This window comes from Desmodus rotundus, chromosome 2, assembly GCF_022682495.2.
Source record: "Desmodus rotundus isolate HL8 chromosome 2, HLdesRot8A.1, whole genome shotgun sequence".
NCBI lineage: Eukaryota > Metazoa > Chordata > Mammalia > Chiroptera > Phyllostomidae > Desmodus > Desmodus rotundus.
Window position 1 is genome coordinate 188,259,118 of NC_071388.1, and position 27,314 is coordinate 188,286,431.

At 39.6% G+C, this 27,314-nt stretch overlaps 1 protein-coding gene across 2 annotated transcripts in view; it reads right to left on the reverse strand.

The window, feature by feature from the left end:
• Positions 1-26,068, reverse strand: part of ACADL (acyl-CoA dehydrogenase long chain) — a 31,253-nt gene extending 5,185 nt beyond the window's left edge. The window contains exons 1-9 of one of the 2 annotated variants that reach the window (XM_024563793.4): positions 25,913-26,068; positions 20,241-20,396; positions 16,579-16,716; positions 15,108-15,272; positions 11,475-11,541; positions 10,448-10,612; positions 9,660-9,761; positions 8,362-8,475; positions 2,285-2,412 (exon numbers count right to left, since the gene is read on the reverse strand). In XM_024563793.4, coding sequence (XP_024419561.1) covers positions 2,285-2,412; positions 8,362-8,475; positions 9,660-9,761; positions 10,448-10,612; positions 11,475-11,541; positions 15,108-15,272; positions 16,579-16,716; positions 20,241-20,396; positions 25,913-25,986 — 1,109 coding nt within the window. In that variant the 5' untranslated portion in view covers positions 25,987-26,068. The remainder of the gene's footprint in view (positions 1-2,284; positions 2,413-8,361; positions 8,476-9,659; positions 9,762-10,447; positions 10,613-11,474; positions 11,542-15,107; positions 15,273-16,578; positions 16,717-20,240; positions 20,397-25,912) is intronic. The other variant, XM_045198225.3, reaches the window with a different exon arrangement.
• Positions 26,069-27,314: the final 1,246 nt, after the last annotated feature.

Sequence of the window (27,314 nt, forward strand, 5' to 3'; positions counted from 1 at the left end):
TAAAGCAGAAAAGAAACATTTGAAATAGATTTGTATGAGGTGCTTCACAATCAGGAAACAAATGATTTGTCAAATGCATACATTTATCAAACAATTAAAAATAGGTATATTGTCCTGGTTGGTGTGACTCAGTTGGTTAGGCGTTGTCCTGCAAACTGAAAGGTCACCGGTTTGATTCCCGGTCAGGGCACATGCCTGGGTTGCGGGTTCGGTCCCAGGTCGGGTGTGTATGGAAAGCGACCAGTCAATGTTTCTCTCACAATGATGATTCCCTCCCTCTCTTTTCCCCTCCCTTCCCCCTTCTCTCTAAAAAGAACAAATAAAAAATAGGCATACTAGCTAAGCAGAGATATCATTGTAATTGTATATAAATCATGTATGAAGTAAATGTCAGGACAACTTTCACATAATGAATACTTTCTTCATCAATTATATTTCTGGCTGGGTTTTTGTTAAGTCTGGAAACAAAGTGTGGAAAACATAGACTGTTAGGTTTTTGCTACTTTATGCCTGAAAAAGACATTGGAAAAACTTGAATTCGGTCTAATTTATTTAGATTCTCTAAATGATCTAAGTTAACAGTATACAGACATCTATCTCCTTTTACTTTTGTGATGCCTTTTTTTTTTTCCTCCAAAGATGTCACTTCCTACCTGAAGGCTGCAAATCTGAATTCAAGTAACTGAAAAAAAATGTCTTAGGGTTTTCAGAAATAAACTGAAAGTAAAAGTGAAAACTTAAGGGGGCACACTACTATTAAAAGTTCATGCCATCACACGGCACTCATTAAAGATTACTTGGAAATTATCATCCTTGAAGTACACGTGTATGTATAATAACAAGAAAAACTTGAGAAATATGCTTTTGATCTTATCACTAAATCTTCAACTATCATGAAAATTTATAAGCTAATTGGAAGGGATTTTATTTATCTTAACATAAAAAATAAGTTAGTTCGAGATTATTTTCAGCTTATTTTTCAATAGCAGCAAACAAAGAAAGGTAAGCATGGACCAATTTTCCTATTAAAAATAATTTTTAACTCAACCCAAGAAATAAAATAACAATATATGTGTAATAGTTAACAGACAAGGCTCAAGGGCAACAGTATTTAGAGTTCTATACATTTTTGTATTTGGCAAGTATTAATATTTGAGTGAAATCTTTACCGGGCTATCACTAGTTGCCTCCTCTGCTTCAATATGAAGTACCAGTATGTCTATAAACCTGGGGTTTTCAAGAAAAACAAAGTCCATAGCTATGTAAATATCTCTTTTTCCAAAAATATCTTATCTAAAGTCAGTTTTATACTTTTTAAACCAAAGAACTTGCTATAAATGTAAATATAAAATATCACTCCTCCCAAAAATGTCACCTCCCCCCAAAAGTGCAAGTTTCTAGTAATTCCACATCAATTTCAACCTGGCAAATTTATTATTTTGGAATCATTACATAAAGTACTATTCTGCATATTTTCCTATTCTACTTCTGATTAAACTGAACATGAGTTAATGAATAATGACAGGAATTTTTTCTAGGTTATTTTTGGGCTAATGAGATGTGAGAATGTTTGCTTTTAAAACAGAGAAAACCAACCCCACATCCAGAATCTGATTTAAACTGTGTTTGTGCATCTTAAAATACACAAAGGCCTTATGTGGTCCTTTAAAAAAAAAAATCAGCTCATCTTTAATACCACAGCTAATCATGTTTAATACAAATGTAAGTCTTTCTGAAGTTAACGGGACATTTTTCCCCTCACTTAACAGAGCACGTGCAACTTTCGATTAGACAGTCAATTCTTCAGAAATTTTTCTTTGAAAAACACCTTACATAGGAAAATCCTGTCCAAGCTACCCACTTCACAAATAACAAAATGTTTCCTCAGAGAGAATTAAATTTAATTTTAGTTATTCAGTGAAAGAATAGGGACTACTTCAGGACTCCAAGTTTTGCTGAAAATGTTTGGTCTCACTGTACTGTCACTCTGCAGATAATCTGAAATCAAACTTAACTGAACAAACGAATCAGTCGTCTTCCTTCAGTCTCTCACTGTTTTATTTTCAGTGGCACGCTAAACGTTAAATACCAACTTGAGTAATTTTTCACACATTATAAATAGGCTAAATGGGACCTTTCAGCATTTTTCACAAAGTTGGCTCGTACTGCGAGTTTCATTGACACAGCCTTCCCCCTTTAAGACCCTCAAGGCTGAGTTTAAAGTTGGACGGATTCCGTAACAGTCTGTGCAAACACCGCATGTTAATCACTGTGGCGCACATACCAGTATTTCGCCATGGAAGCAGTGGCGGAGTCCAGACGTTTCGCTGCGTGCAACTGGAGACAGCTGTCCACAAAGGCTCTGGTTACACAGATGTGTGTTTTTAGTTCTGCTAGCTTATGCTGCACCGTCTGGAGTTTAAAGGAAATGAAAGATAAAAATGAGCATGGCAGAAGAGCATGTTTTGAGCCACCTAGCGTATCAAAAATTATATAATAATAGATTCTTCAAGCAAACCGAAAGTGGAGTTATGAGGTTTTCTTCTTTTCTCCTGAAAGCAGGCCTATGCTAACGAAAGAGCTTAAATTTAAACCCGCAGTATATCATTGCTACGGAAGCTTGTAATAAAGGAGAAGATGCACAAATAAATGCATAAATATCTTATGTTTTAGATTTTAACGTGTAGACCATTTAGGGAAGTTTCCTGAAAGACACCATAACTGATGGGTGAGCACCATCTTGTGGTACAGACTTTTAGGCACAACTGTGGGAAAGGTATTTTCCTCCCAAATTGAAATCCGTGAAGTTTTCTCTGTTAACAAAATTAAGTAATCACATTTCTCAATTCTGCTTCTTTGTCTTGGCATAAAGTAACAAAGTAACAAGCCTGACCGACAACTTTAAAATATGTTACGTTGCAAAGTATTTAATCTAGATTTGTAGAATGCGATAAAATAATAACAGAATCGAGAGATCTCAACGGATCAGACTCCATGCACCCCCAACCTCTGCTGCCTCTCCCCACCCATCTTCTTATTCCTCTCAATAGCTTGTCTAGCAGCGTCTAACTTGAACCAAATGGTGAGCAATTGTCAAAGCTAACGTACCAATATACCTCCTCCTGCTGGCTATAGACAACCAACAGTATTCTTTCTATCCAGACCATCCTCAGTCGTTCTCGACTGCTCTCACTTCGATCAAATTTTCTTGCATTCCCCACTCTTGGTCTCACATCTTGAACTTTAAGTTTACATGTGGTCTCTTTAGCACCAACGCTCGAATCTCCTTCAGAAACTGGATTTGGTTTGAAATGCTGGCTTTCCACTTTGGGTAATCTCCAAAAATATATCGCATTAGTTGACCTGATAAGTTCAACTATATGGCCCAGCTATATAGTCAGCTGGCTCTACCTTCCTTGTGGAAATTTAGATAGAAATAGAGTTTTGATCATTGTGCTGTGGAATATTTGAGTGAGACCTCCACTGTGGCTAATACGAGGAATGGAAGTTAGTGACAAAGGTGACTCAGTGAAACTTAAACTAGAAATTAAAGGTATGCCACCTATACACTGGCAGGTCCAAAGCCATGACTGAGTTCTCAACGGAAGGTTTGGGGACCCAGATTCTCAGAGGATGCTGGCCTGTCTTTACTACTGGTTACAGTAGTTCTCAAACCACAAAACTGAACCTTTCAGCATCATTGTGGCGGGGAAGTTTGGGAAAAGAGTAGAAAAGGAGTATAAGAAGACCCAGGACCAGGTAAGAACAGGGTGTGTCAGGTGGAGCAGGTGCTCCAAGGGACAGATTCCTTGTAAGTGTCCCAACAGAACTGCCGTGCTGATGAAACACCCGACTGACAGCATTTCCCTTGGCTTTGCACCACCCTGTTCTGGAACCAGACGATGCGGCTGGCATCTAATGTTTCCAAAACTAAGCAGTGGGAAGGCTGATGCCACGCTTTTCCCACCGATATGTCTTGGCCTCTAAATCAGAACATGCTGGGTTACATCAAAAGTTTCTTCTCTTCTGTTCTTCCCCTTACTTTTTCTATTTTCCTTTCTATTCATTTAATTAGACCAAATCTCTACCCGTTAATCAGCACAAAGCTTCCCACTCCCACCCCACATATCCAAGTTTACTCATAGAAAATCTAAAGATGGAATAAGAAATGGAAAAAAAGTGGGGGAATACTCTTCTCTACATGGACAACAAATGAATGCATGTCCCATGAAAGTCCCTGAAACTCAGTTCTGAGCCTACTTCTGGTTTAGCTCAATGGCCCTTCCTTTGGTAAATGAGGGAAATTGACAAGTCTCAAGAAACTTTTGACCCAGGCTCACCCCTGTGGATGGCAGTTGTGAATTTATGCACTCTTTATAGGACAGCATCAAGATCTCTAAGTCCAGTTCTCTCACATGAGCTGTTCCAGTGGGAATGCTAGGAGCTTCTAGAGGCTAAAGTTAAATTTCAGACCAGGATGGGCCCATTTAGAATTCTTGTCAGCACATTTGGTGAGGTCCAGAGGTCTGAAGGAACTGATGTCTTCAAGAGTACATAATTTAACACCTTGGAGATAAAGAGATTAAATATTTACATAATATTGGCATTGAATTGGGTGTGACTATGCAGACTTGGTCTTTGCTCCTCACTGAAGATACTGGCATACTTTTAGAAATGATTCTCTAATGAATGGCAGCTACTAATTGTACCACACATTATTAGCAAGATGCTTTTGTGAATGATCAACATGCTCATAGCAGTATATTTTAACATTCATTAACAGTCACTAGACCATATTGCAGCTAGCATTAAAAAAAAAAAATTCCCTTAAGTTACCCAGTAGACCAGATAACCAGAGAGAGCCTCTTTCAGAGTTCTGCATGACAAAATTCTTAGAATCACAGGACTGTGGAACTGGAAGACACCTTGGAAAGTTGTCCAGCCCAGTGTTCCACTTAGACACCACCATTTGCTGCACTCTCGTATCTCTCACCTGAAATATTAAATGTAGCATCTTAGGTTCACCATCTAGTTTTATAGTTAATTAATCTTAAACTCAAGACCTTAAGAATTGGATATTCCATTTTTTGAGGAATGTAAGAAGTGTTATTTTTTTCTCCTCCTATTCTTTTTTTAATACTTTGTGTCCTAAGAATTAACAGCACATACTACCCGGGAAATAACTAAAGTTCACATTAGAAAAGAACACTGAATTTTCATTTAATTGAACATGGGTAAAGGGAAGGTAAAAGAAAAAAGTCTATCTACCTTAAATTTCTGGGTAAGAAAACTGGCATCTGAGTTAAGAGTGTAGGTTCTGGAGTTAGAATATCTATGTAATCTTGGGCAAGTTACTTAACCTCTCTACCTTTCAATCTCCTTTTCTGTAAAATAAGGACAAATATAACAGTTATTACATAGAGTTGCTGTGAAAAAAATGAGACAATCCATTTAGCAGTGTCTGACACATAGGCACAATGTAAAATAATGATAAATGACAGCATTACCATTATTTAATATCTGAGTTTTACAGTTGTATTGTCTATTCCATGGAAAATTTGACTTAACGTCAAATATATAAAGTATGAATGAAAAGAAATGGAAATTTTATTACTACTTAAGTTCGGTAGGTCTCCATCCGAAAAAGAAAGCAAATTGTTGTGAAATACATCTGGATGGTTAGAGAGAATCGCCACGTTTAAAATTCAAGGACAAAAAAGAGAAAGAGAACTGAATTGTTACATGTTCATAAAATGATGTTTAGCTAAGAATAATATGGCGTTTAAAAGTCTTCTGTTCAATGTAATGACTAGAACTGTAGCGCCCCCGCTCCAGAACAGGGTGCGTAGGCATGTACTGGTCCTTCTTCTTCTCTGAATACATTAAATTCCTAGATCGAATATTAAAATATTATTCAAAGCTACTTATCTAGATAAATCAGAAAGACTAGAAGAAATATCTCAGAAATCTCAAAACATGCATTGACTTGGAAAACGATATTATTCCGGTCAATTAACATGCAGGTGGAAGTAGAATGCTACTGCCACCTAGTGAAATTTTAGTAAACTACCTTGGAAAGAAGGCACCCAAAAATGGGCACCTGCTTTCTTTGCAAGAAATTGAAACTATTCTCTTTTTGTTATCACACACACACACACACACACACACACAAATATTTCCCTCACATTTAATGTCTAGGAAATGTCAAACCACATTTAACATTCTGAGCTACACAATCTGGGTAATATTACAGTCATCTTTGTTGTGATTTAATACAACTTCCATAAGCACAGGAATTGTATATTTCCAAGGGAATGAAAAACATATTTTTTTTTACATTACTCAAAATAGGTCTAAATGCATGAGTGTTTTAATAAATATTTTTGATGTGAAAGTGGTGGTGGCTGGATTTCAGAAGCAAGTAAGCTTTGAGTAAGGCTGGGAAAATCACAGGGTGACACCAAGTGGCATCACTCCCTTGATATTGCTTGAAGCCTATAGCGTGGACTTCCAGAGTCATACCTGTAAAATTACACCTGAGCACACAACCTTTAGAAGATAATCAATAATATTTGCTCTGTGAAACAAAAAGGAATAAATCATGTGTGTGAATATTTTCTATGGGAGACTATTGGCATCTTGACTGAGACAATTAGTTGTCCTACAAAGCATCTCTGAATTACAGAACGTTTAACAACACTGGCCTCCAGGGCTCTGCACCACCTTCTCTGACCTTTGTAAATACCTGGGGGCAGACGGCAGTGGTCGAGAACCACTGATATGTGTAGATCCGTGATACATAAATGCAAGGGAGTATAAAGTATAATATCTAGGGAGGTCAAATCACACTGTTTCTTAAAATGTTTTCTTGGCCAAGAATGTGCCTCACTTTATAGATTCAGAACAACTGTATGTAGTTATGTTATGTCAGTTAGAAAATTAGGATGTAAAGAAGTCTTTTCAGAATGGGAAAAGTTAACCTGATGAATGTGTAGGTAGCAAAAGGGTCCCAAAATGACATGGAGTTGGTCCAGACCAGGAGCAAGAAGTTGATAAAAAAGGCTCCCTGTATTGGAACAAAATAGAGGAAGACATTACTTAAGAGGGTGGAGAAGCAAATTTAATGAATGCCTACTTTGCCAGACAATATTCTGAGCACTGTATGTGTATTACGTCATCTAACCCTCACAGTAGCTCCCTGAGGTGATGTTATTCACATCTGGCAAATCAGAGAATATTTCTGAGACGGGTGATACAACTTCCCCAGACCACAGGTATGCAAGAAGCGGTGCTAAGAGTTAAACCACAGCTGGGCTTAATTCCTACCAGGCTGGTTCTAAAGTGTTTTATCTCTCCTTTTCCCTTCACAAAGCCTTTCAGCCAAGTCATTCTACTTAAAACTTTTCAAGTTGATTTTCAAAATCAGGGTTGTTTTTGGTTTTCTTTTCTTTGCTGGTGAAATGTTTCACCAATTTGACAACTGCATTGTTTATAAACTGTTCCTTCATTTAAGGTGACACTAGACGGTCTAAAATTTGATTGGCATATTTAGTGATTATGGATATCACATGCTGAGTTCTTCTGAAAATACCTTACACTTGCTGGCAAAACCAAACTTAAACACCATCATCCACTTTCTCTGTGCCTGAACCCAGGCAGCTAAATCCTTTTAGAAAAGCTGATACACAAAAAAGTAGAAGGTCCCCCTATGCATGCATGATCCATGACTTCACCTGGGTCCCCAATACTGCTAGCGGGCTTACCATTCTTCTCTAGTTAGTTCAGACTCTCACTCTGAAGAGGGGATTTCAAACCTCCAGTTACCATTCACGGCCAACTCAGGACAGAGTTGCCTACCATTGGTATATTTTTACTTCCTCATTTCCATTTATTCCTTCACTCACTCTATTCTGGCACCACCCCCACACCAGTCCGTTAGTGACTCTTACAAAAACACTTCTGTACCATCACATCCAGTGGGCACTCTTTGACCTTCCTCTCATTTTCCCTCCAAGCAGCTTTGGCCCCACTTCCTCCTACTTGAAATTCTCTTTTCCTTCAGCTTCCATGACACTTGCCTGCTATGCTTTCTCTTTTTTGGTGTTCATTCTCAGTTGCCTCTGTAGGCTCTTCCTTTCCAACTCCACCTTTAAATTCTGTCATTTTCTTTTTTCCTCTCAGGATTCTGTCCTAGGATCTCTTCTTGTCTTACTGTCTATTCCCTCGTCCTCGGTGATCTCATCTAGTCTGTGGACTCTAATACCACCTCAATGAGATTTACTCCATATTTGTGTTCAGCCTTGACCGATTTCAGAAGGGTAATTGATATCGTCTAATAGTAAACCACGACGGCAAGCTTACCTGTATGTGCGCAACTGTTTTCCCAAAAGCTTTTCTCTGTTTAACGTAGTCCCTGGTTTCTTCAAACATAAATTCACTGGCTGAAATTGCTATTTCGGCAATCAAAAGCCTTTCCTATAACCCCAAAATTAAGTCTTGAACATTATTTTAATTACACAAGTGGTTTTCACATGATTTCAATGATAATAAACCCCATAAATAATCTTTAAAAAACTCCAAGTAATTTATTTCTTAACTGTTTATAAAAAAGGCTCCTACCGAGATGTGTAATATTTTGACATATCTGTAATAACTCCCTAAAGCAAGTCCTTTCTGTTTATGATTGATTGTCTTTACCATGTGTATGTAGATATATATGCAATTTATTAAATTCCCTCCTCTCTTGGCTCATCCATGAGAAAAGAATTCTGAAGTCGTTGGTTTTGACTTATCGATCTCTGTAGCACATATCCTTGCAATATCTGTGGACAACATTTTAAGTGCATAGCTTAAATTCCACCTATTAGTGTAAAAGTATTCACACTTAGTTCAATTCCATCTTGCTGGTGATTTTGATACTCCATTTCTTTTTTTTAAAGATTTTATGTACTTGTTTTTAGAGAGAGGGGCATGGAGGGCACAGAAGGGAAAGAAACACAATGTGCTCTCACACACCCACAACCCAGGACCTGTGGGTCCTAGCCCATAGCCCAGGCATGCGCCTTGACCAGGAACTGAACCAGTGACCTTTTGGTCTGCGGGACAACGCTCATATTCCATTTCTGTGCCAGTGTTCCTAGCCCTTGTCCCAACTTCAGGTTTAGCTGATGCTATGGCAGTTTCTAGGCAGGTGAGGCCTCTTACGCTGGCATGCCAGGCTTAATGAGTACTCAGCAACCACACTCCAAAGCATAGATGTGAGGGCTGACCCTACATGGCTAAAAGTACTCAGTTTGAGCTTACAGTTTTCCTCTTTGATTCCCAGGTATTATTATTTTTTTAAAACCCTGCCAGACGTTTTGGCTAATATTTCCTTACAAAAGCATAATAATTCTTGACCTGTGGTTCAGAAGCTAAAATTGTTACAAAAAGGAATCACGGAACTGAAATACCTATTTTCCCTACTCACAAGCTTTGACTGAATATCCCCAAGTTCAGTTACTCACTTAGCTAGCCTACAACTATTTTTTTACAACTTTAAGTTATAGTCAAATGATTGACTATATTATAAGTTTTATATGCATGGATTTATGTAGTTCTATATTACTTTATTCGAGTCTATTATCTAATCAAAAGACAGAATCTTTAAAACTTCTCACCTGCGGAAGCTCTTGCATAAGGTAATAGAAGCCCTTATTCTCTTCTCCCAGTAGGGCACTAGCTGGCAACCGTACATCTTCAAAGAATAATTCTGCAGTGTCCTAAGGGGACATACAATTAAGTACAGCATTACCCATTTAAATCTCATAAGAACCCGATGAGGAGATTATTTCCATTTAAGAAAAACCCCTCACAAAACTGGGAGCCAAATTGGAGTGGTTAATGAACACAACCAGTAAGGGGTAAGCCAGGGATTCAAATCCAGGTTCACTGGATTCCAGAACTTCTGCCTCACCCACTACACCACACTGCCACTGTGGCTCCAATACTGTCCAGATCTGTAGGTACTGACAACTGAGGATTGTTAATGAATAGTAACTAAAAATTTTTTTCTTTATAGTAACTAAAAAATCACAAAGTAGTTACCAGATAATAGAAAAAATACTTTTTTATTTCATAATTTTCTTTAATTAAATTCAAAGAGTCCCAATTATCATTTAATTTCTAAGTCATTTCTAAAGCAGATATTTAAAACATCCTGATTCACTTGCACTGTCGACCACAGAAAAAGATACAGTTGCACAAACAGTGGAATAAATATCCATGATCATTTCTGAAGAGCATTTTTTTTTTAGAAGTTCAGCATTGGAAGGTATGATTGTGCTTATGTAGTTCTATATATTATATAAGGCATAACTGAGTACATTCAATTATTTATACATAAGAACTTATTATTAAAAATTGAGTAAACTCAACTATTACCTGAATATGATTTATTTTGACTTACCTGGGCTTTTAGTCCCATTTTATGTAGCTTTCGTCCCTTGATAAATCCTTTCATTCCATTTTCCACCAGAAAAAGGCTAATGCCATGAGCAGGAGAGCGAGCTTCCCGATTTGTGACTGCTACTACGATCACAACGTCACTTAGCCACCCATTAGTAATGAACACCTGGAAAACCCCAAGCATACTGTGATGCTCCACAATAATCCAAGTCCATGCGCGAGTCAAGACTGGGGGGAGGTAGAGTCAAGAAGACTAAACCAGACAATGCATGCTTTATAACTCTCTGTATTCTCTCCCAGTAGCTGGACTATTAATTATTTATACATAAGGTTATTAAAATGTAGAAGGAAAATAGCCCAATGCTTTGAAGGATGAAGCCTATGCAGGCCTTCATCCTGCAGAGACAATGAACATCTTCTTTTTCAACACTCAGTCAACAACAAATATATTTACTGAGTATATACCAGACACAATTTTAGGTAAACAAAAACCTCTGCTGTGAGTGATATTAGATTCTAAGGAATATATTTACTCTTGAGCTTTCCAATTTTATCAGTGGGTTGATGTGCTCTCAGAAGGACTGAAGGGCTCTCAGATTCTATCAAAGATATCTTCCTCTCCTAAGATCTTTTGAAACGCTTCATGATGTCTACAAAGGAAGCATTTTCCCCAGTTGCTCATCAACATCAAATTTATTAACTATTATTTGTTTCTTGTTTGGAGTGAGCCTTACCTTCTCCTTTTCTGGCCTGATGAAAACTGTTTGGAATCTAAACTAATATTTTCTATATTAGCGAGGGGGCATGCAAAGGGACCAGAGAAATGGAATAGATCTTTTATAATATAAAAATTGCAACATTCTAACTGTTGGCAAAACGCAACCACTCAATGCCTGTGTGAACTCAGATAATCTCAGTTCCTGTGCGGGTCTCCCGAGATGTGGTGGAGTCACTACTCAGCAGTCTTAAGACACTGTTGCCACAGCACGACTCTGGAGAGAAGGGCTCTGGAAGCCCCTCCCACACACCTTGCTGCCATTAAGAATCCAGTCACTTCCATCCTTTTTGGCATTTGTTCTTATTCCTTGCAAATCACTGAAATTGTAAAAAAAGGATAAAACATTCATTAATTAATAAAAATTGAATCATGCCAGTGTTCTCAGGTAAGTGTGTATATGATATGATACGTTAAACTGGTTACACCATGAGGAATTCTCACACACATGCACTAAAAATATCTAATGTATTATATTCAAAATCATTTATACAAATAAATATATCATTTAAGATTGAATAAACTGGTCAGATATTATAGAGCATAACAAGGCCCAGCTAGCATTCGAGGCCCCCAAACTGGACTCAGGTGATTTTTCAAGGCCTCCCTTATCCCTGAGATTGTCTGCCTCGCACTTGCCTGCCTCCGTTCACCTTGGTTCCTTCCCCACCTCTATTGATCAAAAGCTTAGCTATTTAAAAGGGTGTTTCAAATGCCACCTCCCCTAACAAGCTTCCTCTCAAACTCAATTATTTCTCTAAATATAAAATAAGTTGTATTTTTAATACCATAAACAAATATTCATAATTAAAATATAAAAATTCAGACAGTTTTCCAGACAAAGGAGAAAATGATATAGTAAATATTTCACATCCTGGAATGAACATTAAAAAATATATATTCTTTCAGTATTTCTCCATAAAAACAGATATACACATATATTCATTTTTATAAAAATGGAGCCATACATATGACTTTGACCTCCTAATTATATCCAAAGTTTTTCTATAAAATAAATTTTATTAGCAGCATAGAATTTCATCCTATGGATTTATAATGATTTTTCTTTTTTAAAAAACAATCTCCTATTGTTGAGGTAGTTTCCAGTTCAAGATCTCCTATAATGACTAAGGACCCCCAAGGATGGCAGGGCCTAATCCCTGGAAACTGCAAGTGCTACCTTATATGGAAAAAGGGCCTTGAGTTGTGTTAACTTGAGATGGGGAAATCATTTCAGATTGTCTAATGGGCCCTAAATACAATCACGAATGTTCTTACGAAAGAGAGGCAAGCGAGATTACAAAGACAGAAGAGGAGGGGCCATGTGACCACAGAAGCGGAAACTGGAGTGATAAGATCACAAGGCAATGGATGCTGTCAGCCACCAGGAGGTAGAAGAGGCAAGAAGTGGATTCTCTTTACAAAAGGATCACACTATCTCTATATTTTATACAGGTTATTATGATAGCCAAATAAGAAAATCAACATGAAGGTGTATGAAATGTTAAGGTATTATACAAATATGTGTAATTATACATAATGGAGTCCCCTATGTATGTGGAAAGGAAAAAAGCCCGTGAAGCCCTGGATCTTTGCCAGCAAACTCAACCTTTTTTCTGTGAAGGCCAAACCAAAGCAAGAAAACAGTGTGGCCAAGCCATCTCTGAAAGCAGGTGAAATGAACCATGTCCCATCTTCTTTATTCTTCCCCTCCCATATCTGTTTTCTTTTAAAAACATATATATTTTATTTATTTATTTTTAGAGAAAGAGGAAAGGAAGGAGAAAGAGAGGGAGAGAAACACTGATGTGTGAGAGAAACATTACATCGATTGGTTGCCTCTTGCAAGCCCCTGACTGGGGACCCGGCCTGAAATCCAGGCCTGGGCGCTGACCAGGAATGGAACGGCCAACCCCTCAATCTGCAGGCCGGCACTCAATCCACTGAGCCACACCAGCCAGGGCCGCAGGCTTTTTCTTTATTTCTCACCGTAATTCCTCAAATCCCTAATCATCTTCACACGCAGCTCTTCTCCATTTTTGCATTCTCTTGGCCACATAGCTCCTTTCCTTATCCCTAAATATTGAACTGATTGGCTATCTTTCCATTATTCTCACCAAACTTCCCCCAAAATCTGCCTCTTTTTCCTCCATTCTTATTCTCTTTCCCTCATAATTACGTAACCACAGATAAGGACAGCAAATTTAAGTAAACAAAAATCAAGCAACCCTTTGTTTGTATGAATTAAGTTGGAGATACATCAAGATCTTTCATTCTCCGGTTGCCTCTGGGTCAGAACAAACGCACAGCCGGTTGGAACTGGAACTTAGTGTGATGCATCAGAACACTGGGCTATTGGCCAGTTATCTTAGAGAATTATCTTAAAAGCAAAGAAAGATTAAATTCCTACCTCTTTTAGGTAACAGTTTTAGGCAAAACAAGTAAGCAAAAAACCTCTTATTTTGGCACAATTAAGTATCAGTATTGGCCTGAAATTACAGGTTTGTATCTGGGAAAGATAAACACAGTGGAAGCATACTGCCAAATGACACTATGAAATATTAAGACATTTAAAAATAAACAGCACTGTCAAAAGAGAAAATCTAAAACATCAGGGCCTGATGTTTGCAGAAATAAGCCTTAGATTTTTAATTCTGCTTTGCCACATCTTTAAATTCTTCCTCTACATTGCCTGTTTCTCGTTGGCCTATACATTGCTGTTCTCTTGGATGTAAATTTCCCTTACCATGCTGGCTTGTCAAACTACTGTTCCCTCCCTACACTTCCTTTCACCACCTAACTCTGAAAAAGATTAGTCTGTATGCTCTGCCTGTTTGCTCAATACCCACACCACTCCTTCCGAAGTTACTTCTGCCTTTCCTCTCTGCTGAAATCACAATTCGCAGGTTACCTGTAGACTGCCATGACATTTTCTCCACTCTCAGCCTCCTTGTGGCCTGGACATTACTAACTCCTCACTCTAATCCTATCGCCTTTTCAAACTCACTCCATTTGTGCTCATGATGGAAATGTATAGATTTCCATCAAACTCAATCTTTCTGTCTGTTAACACATTTTGAGGGACTACAAGTTCAAGGGAAACATAATACCCAAGCTTTCCATCCTTTCACTTTACCCCTTGAAATCCGGTTCCACCAAGTGACATATCCAGTCATTCTTGAATAACCGGTGATTTCTCATTCATCAGATCTCAGTGTAAATATAACCATTTTCCACAGGCTTTCTCTAGCACTCATATCTAAATTCATTTTTCCCCTTCCTACCAGACACACAGGCACCATCAGTCTCTATGTAACATAGTCCCTTGTTTCTTCATAGTACTTATTACAATTTATACTTGTGAATATACCTGCTTATTTGTTTCTTCTCATTCTCCTGAATAAGCACGTAGGCTGCTCTGTTTTGTTCACCACTGTATACATGGCGCACTGAAGGGTGTTACTAAGTAACTGCCAAATGACTGAATAAACAGACTTACTCATTTTTATGAATGGCTTTTAAAACCTACGGCCATTCTAGCATGTCTCCAGAGTTTCAAATCCGTATTTTAGTAGCCTGCTGAACATTTGTATGTGCATGTCACACCACGTCTAAATTTCATGTCCTATCATTTTATTTGCATTACCTATGTAAATAATATCTCATACACAGCAGGTATTACAACCTGCTTTATTGCTATTTGTATATAAGGCCTTATTTTCCTATTGGAGTTTGAAGTTCCTTAAAGGTGTGAATTATGCTGTGTTCATCTTTGTATTCCTCCAAGCATATGGCTCATAGTTTTGTATAAAGCAAGTACTGAGACAAATTTTTGCTGGCAGAGCTTTGCTTACTAGTCTTCAAAACCAATGAAATGTTCATTTACCTTCCAGCCCCAGGCTCCGTCATCGCTATGGCGCCAATACATTTCCCTGCAGTCATCTGGGGGATGAAGTGCTTAATCTGTTCTTTTGAGCCATAGTTTGCAATGTAGGGCATGACGATATCTGAGTGGAGACTAAAACCCGGGCCTGTACAATTCGAATAGGCTCTTAAGGAAAAAAAAGAAGAAAATTTAAAGTACAAAATAGTTATCTTGTTCTGTTTTTAGTTTCTCTGATTTTCAATTGAAAAAACAACACAATATTAAAGGTCTTAGTGTTATAATAGCATGTCTTCCCCCAAACCTATAAAGCTCTGGAAGGTTTTCTCTCTTAGTTTTTACTATTCTTTTACTTCTTGGTTCTAACATAGTAACAGTACTCTAATAAAGTTTGATGAACACTTAGTAAATTAAAAGATAAAACATTAAAAAATATTAATGAACTATAACTGTATTACCCTAACACAGCAACTAATTTCATTTTAGCAAATTACCTTTCCCATGACACTCTATTCTAACATAGCTGCAGTCGTAGCATGAGTTTTGCACTTAGCTGGCTTCTTTTTAAATTATGTGAAAAAATCCTATTTTTTACCTAGTTGTCATAATAATAATCTTAAATACCTACAAAATATTATGAATTGCTTGTGTACTATAATTTACCTTTTCATTCTCCCACTGCCAGACATTTAGACTACCTCCAAATTTGGGGTTTATGACCTAACATGATAATTATTTCTCTATATAGCTCCTATTTTTTCTATTAAATTATTTCCTTAAGATAAATTCCCCAAAGCAGTATCCTAGATCAAAGAGCAGAAATAGTTTCATTTTTATAAGTATCTATATTTTTAGTTCCTGAAACATTTATTGTTCTACCTTATAATGCTACCAAAGGTTCGGGAGTATGTCATTTTCCCTGCAACCTTGTCAGCACTGGGTGTTACGATTTTTTGTTTTCACTAACTTTTGTAGATAATCAAAATGATATATCTCAGTCAATTTAATTTGCATTTGATTGGTAGTAAGGATGGACTTTTGCATCTAAAAAAACCTACCTGCATTTCTTTTTTGCTGAACTGTTGGTTTAAATCTTTTGCCCATTTATCAACTAAAATCTTTATTTGTTCTTGTATTTTAAACTTTTATTATATTTAATAGAAATATTTTTTCCAGTCTTCTATTCTCTTTCACGTATCTTTTCAAAAGAGAGAAAAATAACCAAATGGGTCAATTAGAAATGAAACTATCTATGTAATTTCCAACAGCCTCTGATTAAACAACTTAAAAGGGGGTTTTCCTACCTTCCTACCTTTAAAAAATATGCAAGAGTATATGGGTGATATAAACCTTTACATTTGATACTGAATTTTCACTGCCATGAAAAGATTAGGAAGCATTATTTATGATCATCTCGGAAAGGTGAGCAGTGTGCTTACAAACAAGACTGAACTTCCAATGTCCCCATACTTACTGCTCCTCCCAAACCAGGGCTGTCGAATACAAGTCCCCGCCAATGCCACCGTGATGCTCTGCAATATTGATACCGAGCAGTCCTTGCTTTCCAGCTTTTTCCCAAAGCTCCCTACTCACTTCCCCAGCTTTCTCCCATCTGCAAATAACAAACATTTTAAAATCAGAAAAGCTTTTTTCATATTCTTTTTTAAATTGACAACTGAGATTCATGAATAATTTTGTGTGGAAGTACACTTTTAATTCCAGGTAATTATTGTTGACATCTTCCGTGCCCTTCTGTTTGCCTCTGACTCCTCCTATTTGCATCTGACTATTGTATTATTTCTCCTTGTTCTTGTTCTCTTTCTTACTTATATTTGCCATGTTCGCCCCCTGTTCTCCCTCCATACTACTTATTGGGCCTCCAACTTGCATCCGCTGACATTCAGGGGTTAAGTACCTCTCAGCTGATAGTCTTAGGCAGCAAGCTTAGTTGTGTCGTACAGTCATGGAATTTGCCCAACCTGTCCTGTAAAGACAACTGCCGTCTGCGCGTTTCCTTACCGCGCTGCGCTTGCGGGATAAGCACGTACAAAGGGACTGACCAGGGCAGTCAGCGCTACTCCGGTTTTAGTAGAACAACGAAAGAGCAGACGCACCTCGCCGCACGGCTCTGACAAATGAACTTCTGAAAAGGTGATATGTTTGGGTAAGAGGGTGCAGCTGCTCCTTTTCTTTAAAAACGACACGATGAGGAACGATATGGCTAGCTGGGGTTCAAGAATCTGAGAATTTTTTTGAAGCGGTAGTTAGGTAGTGAGGTACTGGCACTTGAAGGTAGTGATTAAAGGTAAATACAGATACTTCAAGAAATTTTAAAGGGAAGAGGTTGATTATTATGTGTTGTTTTGGTGTGTTTTGTATACTATCAAAAGTGGCTTTGAAAATTATTTTATTATTGACTCCAATTTGTCAACTTTCATCATTTTTACTTCAAGTTCTCACCAACAATTTTTCTGGAATGAAATTTAAGAGAGTCAATAAATGAACAAAAAATGCTCTTAGAGCGAAGTATACTACATTTCTTTTGTCTTGAAGAACCTCATTACTTTTCACCAAAGACTAGCTGTATATGGCATCAGAGTTTAGCTAGTTTTTGTCAGTCTTACCAAGAAGTATTAATAAAAACTTAATGAAAGCTATTTCTAAATAATTTTTGAAAACGATGCCAATTGTAGGAAAGTAGTGGCATTGAATACATGTTTGGAAACATGGCAAAATCCTGTTTTAATAGAAATGACAATTTTTGGTCAATAGAGTTGGTGATCATTATTAATTAATTAATCTCATCCAGTAATAAAAAATACTTTGAGGTAGCCAGTTCCCTACCAAGATTTGTATCATGCTGGCCTTTAGAGCTTTTATGTATTTTAATTCATTCATGAAACAGAAAAAGAAATAATATGGAATTGACTAACATTTTATTGCCACTTAACCAGTTTTCAAAAATATTATTCTTAGATCGATTTATACATTTTTAAATTTTTTTAAAGACTTTTAAAAAGACTTTATTTATTTATTTTTATGGAGTGGAATGGAGGGAGAAAAAGAGGGAAACATTGTGTGGTTGCCTCTTGAGCGCCCCCTACTGGGGACCTGGCCTGAAACCCAGGCATGTGCCCTGACTGGGAATCAAACCGGTAACCCTTTGGTTCGCAGGCTGGTGCTCAATCCACTGAGCCACGCCAGCCAGGGCAATTTTTTAAATTGAGATATAACTGACATATAATATTATATTAGTTTCAGGTGTACAACAAAATAATTCATTATTTGTATATATTGCAAAATAATCACAACAATAAGTCTAGTTTACACTTGCCCCCCATACACAGTTATGAGTTTTTTTCTTGTAATGAGAACTTTTAAGATCAACCTTCAAATATGCAATGCAGTAGTGTTACTGTAGGTAGCAGCTAGGAATGACTAGTTGGAGGGGAAATAAAGCAGGGCCCCCACCATTACAATCTAACGAAGAACTCAAAACAGGAGGCTGGAAACAAAAGGGAGACATGTCTCGCTCACTGACCTAGCAGTCCTGAGCCTGGTCTGATAAGATGGCCAGGCATTCTGAACATCACCAGCAAAACTATGATAGCACAGGAGGAGGGGAGCCCTTCAAAGTCTGTGTTTTCCTCTCCACTAGCTGAGAACGAAAGCCTTTGGGACAGTGTATTAATCCAAAGGTCTGGAGAGGGGGAGGGGGAAGGGGAAGGGGATTCTAGAGGCCAACTAAAGTATACAACCTCTGAACTCCAAATAGTTGATGCACTCGAATTAGGTACCTGCTTGTAGCCAGGTGCTCAAGTGTCCAGAACAAACTTACTAACAACTTTATTTCCTCCATATGTAGGGCATTCTGACTACCTGAGTGCTTGCCTGTATTTCATAAATAAACTTGCTATCTCATTTCCCCTATACGTGTTAGTCTCTCACTTGAATTCGTCTCTTGCCAGCCAGGCAAGAAGGGAGCAACAAGCTGGGGTGGGGGAGCCCTGACTCGGCTCTGTTCCTGTAACAGTAGTATTAAGTACAGTCACCATGCTGTGTGTCACATCCCCATGACTAGTTTATTCTATAACTGGGAATTTTTACTTTTGGACCCCTTTCATATTTTTAATTATATATTTTAAATTCCTTTTTAAAAATGTATTGATTATGCTATTACAGTTGTCCCATTCCCTCCCCCTTTATTCCCCTCTGCCCTGCACCTGTCCTGCCCTGCACACCCCCTCCCACCTGCATTCACCACCCCCACCTTAGTTCATGTCCATGGGTCATACATATCAGTTCTTTGGCTTCTACATTTCCCATACTATTCTTAACGCCCCCCTGTCTATTTTGTACCTACCATTTATGCTTCTTATTCCCTGTACCTTTCCCCCCATGCTCCCCCTCTCCCTCCCCACTGATAACCCTTCATATGATATCCATTTCTGTGATTCTATTCCTGTTCTAATTGTTTGCTTAGTTTGTTTTTGTTTCTGTTTTTTCTTTTTTTTGGTTTAGTTGTTGATAGTTGTGAGTTTGTTGTCATTTTACTGTTCATATTTTTTATCTTTTTCTTAGATAAGTTGCTCAGCAGCAGGACACGCTGCAGTGTCCGCAGGGTATAGCATGGCCTGAGTGACTGGGCCTCAGCTCGAGTTGGCCCCGACAGAGCCAGCCAGGGGTGAAAGGGGCAGTCCCGGGACCTCTGTGCCCACGAGACGACCCATGTGCCCTAGGCTGCGGGTGGCGCGAGGGGGCTCCAGAAGGGAAAAGACAGCGGTGGTCATGGCCTCGCACCCTCGCGGGTTTTCTTCTCCTCTCCCTTTCTCACAGGCGGCCCCCTGCACTGTCCTTGGCGCCATGTCTGGGGGTTCTGGGGGATCCACGGTGTCTGCACTTAGGGGGATGGAGGGGCTGCCCCACCCTCTATATATTTTGAATTTCATTTATAAAGCTTTGAACTAGCTTAGAAATCTTGTAATCTTACAGTATTATATTAAGGACAGTAAAAAAAAAAGTTTATAAAGCACTGAACACAATATTTTTTTCTATAGAACATTCCACAGCATTCTAGGAAATAGTCCTTATTGTATTCTTAGTGTATATTATTTTAAAGAAAAATGTGCCACTTACTCTGTGTGATACGGAATCACTTCTTCTTGAAAAAACTTCCTTGCGCTTTCCCGGAAAATGTCATGCTCGGAAGAGAAGATTCTTCTAATTCCTATATCTGTTAATTTTTTAGCAGAAGGACTTTCAAGGCGGTCCTCCCCTCCAGAATGAGAGCATCTTAAAAATATATATGCATACATTAAGAAAATTAAGTGAATTGTTCGTCTTCATACCAAAATTAACATCACTGGACAACATGGAAAAATCTTGATTTTTTTCTCCAGAGACACTTTAGAGGCAGGTAGAAAGAATCTGAAATTTGATAGGCCTGTTTCAATTTGAGCACCACCACTTTTGATAGGATCTTCCTTACCTGGATGAGATTAAGAAGTAATTTACCCTTTTTTTTTTTTAATGATCTTTTCATTTCCAAATCCAAAAAAAAGGAAATCATGCCTAGAACTAACTATAAGTGTGAGTTGAGGTAAAATAGTGTAACCGTGATTGAAAATAACTAGTCTAGTGATCAAAGTTATATATTCTGTAACAAATCAAAGTATAATATTAACCCCATGCTTTTAATCAACCCTATGTTTTCCCTCTGGCCAAGTTCTTCTTACTGTTGAGACAACCGGCTCCTGGAATGAGGAGCACACGTTAACAATGAACCACAGACAATGTAAGATAACATTAGAATGAGAAGAAGGAGCCCAAGTGGGAAACGCATGCCTCTGTTTCAGGCCCCTCCCCTCACTTCCAATTCCTTTTCTCAAGAGAAACTGCATATCTACACTCTCCCCTAGGAATTCCCATCAGTTCCCTATAAGAATCGCTGGTTTGACCAGAGATGGGAAGATGGTTTTTGAGGCATGAGCCTGCCGTCTTCTCAGGTTGCCAACCACTGAAATAAAACTGCTTCTCACCAGCACCTGTGTAGAGTTTGGCTTTCGTGGAGGCAGGTAGTAGAGCCTGCGGGTCATTTTTCCTGGTTTCAGTGTTGTCAGTGATGTAGATTGAATTATGTAAAATTCAAATATTATAATAAAATAATATTGTTAAGTCTTCACGTCATGTAAAATGTTTACAATTAAGCAAGACCCTCCAAATTAATATTTGATCCAGGATGATACAATTTCACATAGCAAGTGTATAAGATATAACCTATGTTGATGCTATTGTTGCATTATAGAGCCAATTTGGGTGTAAATCTAAATCAAAGTGCCCACCGAGCCAGGAAGAGAGTCCTCACCAGGAAATGAAATCAGTTAGCACCTTGATCTTGGACTGTTCAGCCTATAGATTTATGAGAAATAAATTGTTGTTATTTAAGCCACCCAGTCTATGGTATTTTTTTTTACAGCAGTCTGAGCTGACTAATACACTTAATATACACTTTGTGTCATTTTGTCTTACACTTGTTTTAGTTGAGTTTTAATTTGTTAATTAAACACTCTGAGATGCCTTTTAAATGGTAACCTTTAGTTGTGAACACTTAATACTACAATTTCTATACTCAGTCTGCCTTTTGTCCTTATAAAAAAAAATGTTCTGGTTGCTACTTGTCATGAAAATCACTTTGAATGCCTTATTCATTCATTTAGTCAATGAATACTTTCTGAATGCCTATTTGTATCAGACACTGTTCAGGGGAGACTGAATAACAGTAATAGTAATGATCAATAACTTAAAAAGCAAATTATGTAATATATTAGAAGGTAATAAGTCCTACAGAAGAGAAAAGTAGAGCAGGGACCAGATGCAAGTGTCTGGACCCAGGCAGGGAAAGGCCCCCATGTGAAAGCGCAGTCAGGGTTGGTGGAGTTAGGAAAATGAGATTTGCGCAAACAAAGATGCTAGAGTGAGCCAAGCAGATTGCTGGCATAAAAGAATGTTAGAACAAGAATAAAATTAGGGCAAAGCTGTGACGCAAGATGCTATCTGATGATCTCTACAAAGTGCAAGGAGGCCAAGTGCGGGTGGAGTGAGTAGAGAGAGAAGAGGAGCAGTGGGTGAGGGCAGATGCAATGGGACCGGCACACGCGGGTCCTTGCAGACCGCTGTCCTGTTGCATCACACAGCCTAGAAATACTTTCCCATCATCAAAATGATTGGCTTCAATTTCTTGCTAGTAGAAACAAAACTGAAGTGAAGGCCTTTGTCCATACAGGTTTTCCATACTTGGGATTTTTTTCCCCAGAGGGAAAAATGTGCTGAGGCTAAGAAACTGGTACTTTAATAAGACACTGAATCATTTGTCAAAATAATTAGTAAATAAAAAAGCAGAATTTACATTCAAGTCTGCCTGGATCTTAAAATTTTTACTTCCCATGTTATGTTAAGGAAACCTTTGGATATTTCTAAGCAAAATATACCAGTACACAGGAAAGTGAAAGAAGTGTCAGAAAGAATAAAGACTTTCAATTCAGTCAAAAGTGTTCCAGAGAGAATATGCACAGCGTATAAAATCAAAACATTTGGTGGCAAGTTTGTTGGAACTCCCATTTCTTACTTTAAGGGCGAGGAACCGGTACTGAATAAATGGGCCCCTTTTCTTCCTATGAAGACCAGGAAATCTGTATTGAATAAACTGGCCATTGTTTTCCTAAGGCTAGGCTCCAATTCTTCTTCTTCTTATTAAACCTCATTTACATTATACAGGGGAGACAGACTCCCCTTTTGGCAACATTTGGGAGCTTGTTATACACACACAATCTCAGATCTCGCCTCAGACCTACTGAATCAGATCTTGTATTTCCCTAAAGTGATTCATACATATGCGCATTCAAGTCTAAGAAGCTTCTTGTAATAACAGCAAAATCCCTGACCTATTCAGGGGGTCTCTGAGGTCCTCCTTTTGCTAACATTCCCTGCATGAGAAATTTCATTCGTGTACTTCAACCAAAATAACAATAGCCCTAATGCAGAAGCAGATGAGAATTGAGCTGTCTTCTATTTAGCAGGACACCAAGGGATCTGCAAGCCTTAGACAATGTGACTCTTCTCATTTTTTAGGGGGGGGAGGGTAATTTTTCATAAAAATGATATGTTAACATGTAATGGGTTTATTTGTCTTACTTTTAAATGAACTAAATATTTGTAAAATTTCTCAGTTTTGCAGATATCTATTGATATTGATAGATACAATCCACATAAACAGAAGATCTTTGAGATTCTCTATTTTCAAGAGCTTAATGGAGTCCTAATGTTACCAGACGGGGGACAGGCCCAGAGCAGGTCTACCTAGGGCCCACTGGTAGTGTGTGCGATCTTGACATTGCGTAGGAAAGATTTCACAAAACGACTCTAAGTGATTGAAAGCTGGGGACAGTGAAACAAGGAAGGGCCTAGGATAGAAGAAGTGTGGAAAGCAGGACTAATAAAATGGCATTTTTCTGATCAAGATAGCATAAAGTACATAAAACAAAGTGAAATCCCTTATGTCAACTAAAACAGCTGTCAGTCAGCCATGACACTTTTGTTCAAGAGGAAAATTATCTAAGCCAGAGTTAACACATCTGGCAAGGAGACACACCTAAGGTATCTGCACATGTGGTCAGAGCAGCCATGTCTGCAGAGCAGGACCACCCATAGATAGCCTCCTGGGAAAATTCCCCACTTGACAGCAGGGGTGTCAAGCAGAACAGCCATGTACCTCCCATAGGCTCCTGGGCAAATTCCCCACTTGGCATTTGGGATGCCAAGACATTTAGTGAAGACCCAGAAGGATGGAGTACACCACTTTCAAGGTATAACTGAGGCAGGCTCCAGACCACTGTTGAGACAGCCGAGCTCCACATACGAGTGCACTGCTCCATGTCGTGCTGATCTCCCTTGGCATCAGCCACCAGAGGCCCTGCCCTGCTGGACTGAAGACTTCATCTGCCCAGTTGCCCACCTGGCTCAGGAGATCCTTGCCCATCGTGCTGTCTCCCAGACCTGCAGACTGAGACACTGGGACTCGGGGTTCATTATCCCCCACTGATTGCTACGTGTGTATGTTATATTTCTCTTGGAGTGTGAGTATGATGTTAATATATGTTGATGTTCTACTTTGAGTGACCCTGAATTCAATAAAAGCTGAGTGAATAGCTGCATAGTTACTGTGTGTGACTCTTGCCTATTCATTGGTGCTGGGCTTCTCAGCAGGCAGCTAGCCAAGCAGTTGCCCGGCTGACCTAGAGGAAAGACTATATCACAAACATAGCTCATGACAAGAAGCAACGGGAGAGAGACTAGGCAGGGCTGCTTTGGTTCTCTAAAAATGTTTTCAGGAAAGAAATGATCCTAGGAGGGGGCTGCATCAGCTCACTGGAGAGTCAGAGAAAAGGGGGCCTTGGAGATAGGTTCAGGGGGTTAGCCCAGGACAAGCCGATGCCACCCATTTCTCCCCTGGTTGCAAGTCTCATGGGGACCTTTAAAGTTTAGGAGAGCTTGAGCTGGTCCTTTGTTTTGAGGGTTTTAAAAGCTGGGATTCATGGAAGGTCTTTGAGGAGGATCTCAATAGAATATTTATCAGCTTTTCCAAGTGTGCCCTTCCAGAGGTGCGGTCTCCACTGATTGGTCAGCACGAGGGCAGGGGGTCTAAACCACATGACCAGGCCAGCAATGTACCACTGGAGGAAAGGCCTCCCTGGGTGTGTGGGGGTGGTGGCGCGAGGTGGATGCCAGTTTTGCCCATTGCTGAGCACCCAGGGTTTTCCACCTGGTGAGTGTAAATTCATCTGGCTATAAAATGTTCCACTAGCTTGTTTAGCTATCTGTCTTAGTTTCCCAACTCCACTTGCTTAGAAATTTTCCTAACTTCTTACTAACACGCCTCTCTGACATCAAAAAATTCGAGGATCATTGTCTTATGAAGTTCTGGGCAAGAGCTTGGAAAAGTAAGAGTATCCTATAGTCCAGTTACTTTCTCTGTGAAGCCAACCCCAGCTCTTCAGGAATAGCAGGCATTTGTCTCCCTGGTCCCAGAATATCTTAGAGTACCACAATGCTGTAAGGAGCTAACTTATCTGTCCTGTTACCCTCATTAACAGCGAATCCTACCTGATTCCTGTTGATCCAATGAATGGATTTTATGTGTCATCCTGGCATCTGAAGATCCGACCTTATAAACACTACCTTAACAGTCATCGAGCCACTTAGAGACTGTCTCCACGAACTCCTCTGCGTTTTATTAATTAAGCATTTGTTCGTAAATCTGTAGTAATGTCCTTGTCTGATGGGGCCATGCCAGGCATCTTCTATCCCAGAGTGTCTTCTGGGAGACACTTCTCCAGGCCCACGCCCGTGCCTTCCCCAGATCCATGAGGACGTGGGGACCCGCCCCGAGTTCGCTGTGGGTCGCTGCCTTCAGCCAGTTCTACAGTCCAAGGCAGCACGAGCCGCACGAGCCCAATGCCCCAGGTGACCCCCGCCCCTGCTTCCGAACCGCAGAGCCGACACGCTGGAGGGGACGGGGAGAAAGGGTTTGGCGAAACCCGCCTTTCGGCCTCGCTAGGGTCCTCACAGCTCCCATCTGACCGCAGACCCTGCCGCACCCTCTCTGGTCTGCACAGCCAGCCGCAGCCGCAGCCCCGGGCCGCAGCTGTCACCCCCGGGCATACGCGCCATTTGGATCCCTGTCCCCGGGAGCGTGGGTTTCCCCGCCCAGGCCAGGCAGCCTGGGGGCCCGCTGGCCCGAGCGGGACACTCACCTCGCGGAAAGCGGCGGGCGCGGTGCGCTCCGGCTGCACAGGCGCAGGGCCCCGCGCAGGAGGCGTGAAGCCATGGCTGGGACGGGGAAGACAGCTGGGGTGAAGGACGTGACTTCGGGGGGACTCGAGGGCGGGACAGCTGGTGGGCGGGCTGTCGGCTGGACCGTCCCACTCTGCAGGCCCTCCCGGAAAACGACGCGCTGTCCTGGAGTTAAAAGCGCCCGAGTGCTGGTCGGAGCGGCACCCGCAGCCCGGATGCCCCGAGGCTTGCCGAGGGTTGCAACACGTCCCTCTTCTGAGTCTTACAGAATTCAAGCAAAGCCATTTGCCCCTGCGCTCTGAAGAATTCTAACTAGTTCATCTAAGCAGTTCTTTTGCGAATTTGTGAACTGCTTTGAGACACGGGAAGTAAGCCACCTAGCTTCAAAATGGACCCAAACACAAGCACACAAAAAGTTTTTTTTTGTCAACATTGATTTATTTTGCACAGACAACTATACAAACACTATTTTCAAAGAATTGTGCTGTTATTTTTTTCTAGCAAAAATTAGTGACCACTTCCTGGAAAAGAGTTATAAATATATTCAGTATGCAAGTCAAACTCTTTAGTTCAGTTCTCCAGTAGAATTTGATCTGAATTCATGTCTTGCCATTTTCTTTTTCCTCAACTCATCCAACACTGTCATAATCTACACTTCAGTTGAGTGAAGCCTGAGCTGTTGAAATTTATGGATTTGGTTTTTTGGTACTAGGATATCTCTGAAAGTTTTGAACTCTAAAGAGTTTGCAGAGTGGATTAGAAGGGACTTAAGCCATTCTAATAATTGATGATGACAATTATCAAGGGCCTAAAAAGGTGCAAGGGAAAAAGAGATTTTGTGTTAGAAATTAGGAACTAACAACTAACTTAATGCAGAATATAAAGAAGTTAAAAAAGAGAAAGATTAATTCCAAAGAGTAGTGTGTGAGTGTTAGCTGACAGGGGTTGACAGGGCTCCCCAGGCGGGTTTGCTAGAATTCTCGACTTTCTGGCTGGTCAACTGACACTGCTTCGACCATTAGGAATCTACGTCAGGGTATTTACCAGCTTCGTGGGGGTAATGAGGGTAATAATAAAGCACTCCTTAAGTGTGGTCTGAGAATCACTACAGTGGCTGCTCTTGTTGAATCAAAATATCTGATGATGAGGTCCAGGATTCTGTAGAGTAAACACATCCCCCAGGTGATTTTTTAAAAAATAGGCTTAATGCATTCACTTTACTTTCCTTGTATAAAAACACCATGTGGTGGCCAAAGCTCAAGCCTGGGTCTTCTGCATGGAGACTCTCATATGGATCTTTACTAGGTCAGTGAATTCCTGATAGGGAAACTTGGTGAGCATGGTCCCTTTAGAGGTGTTTGG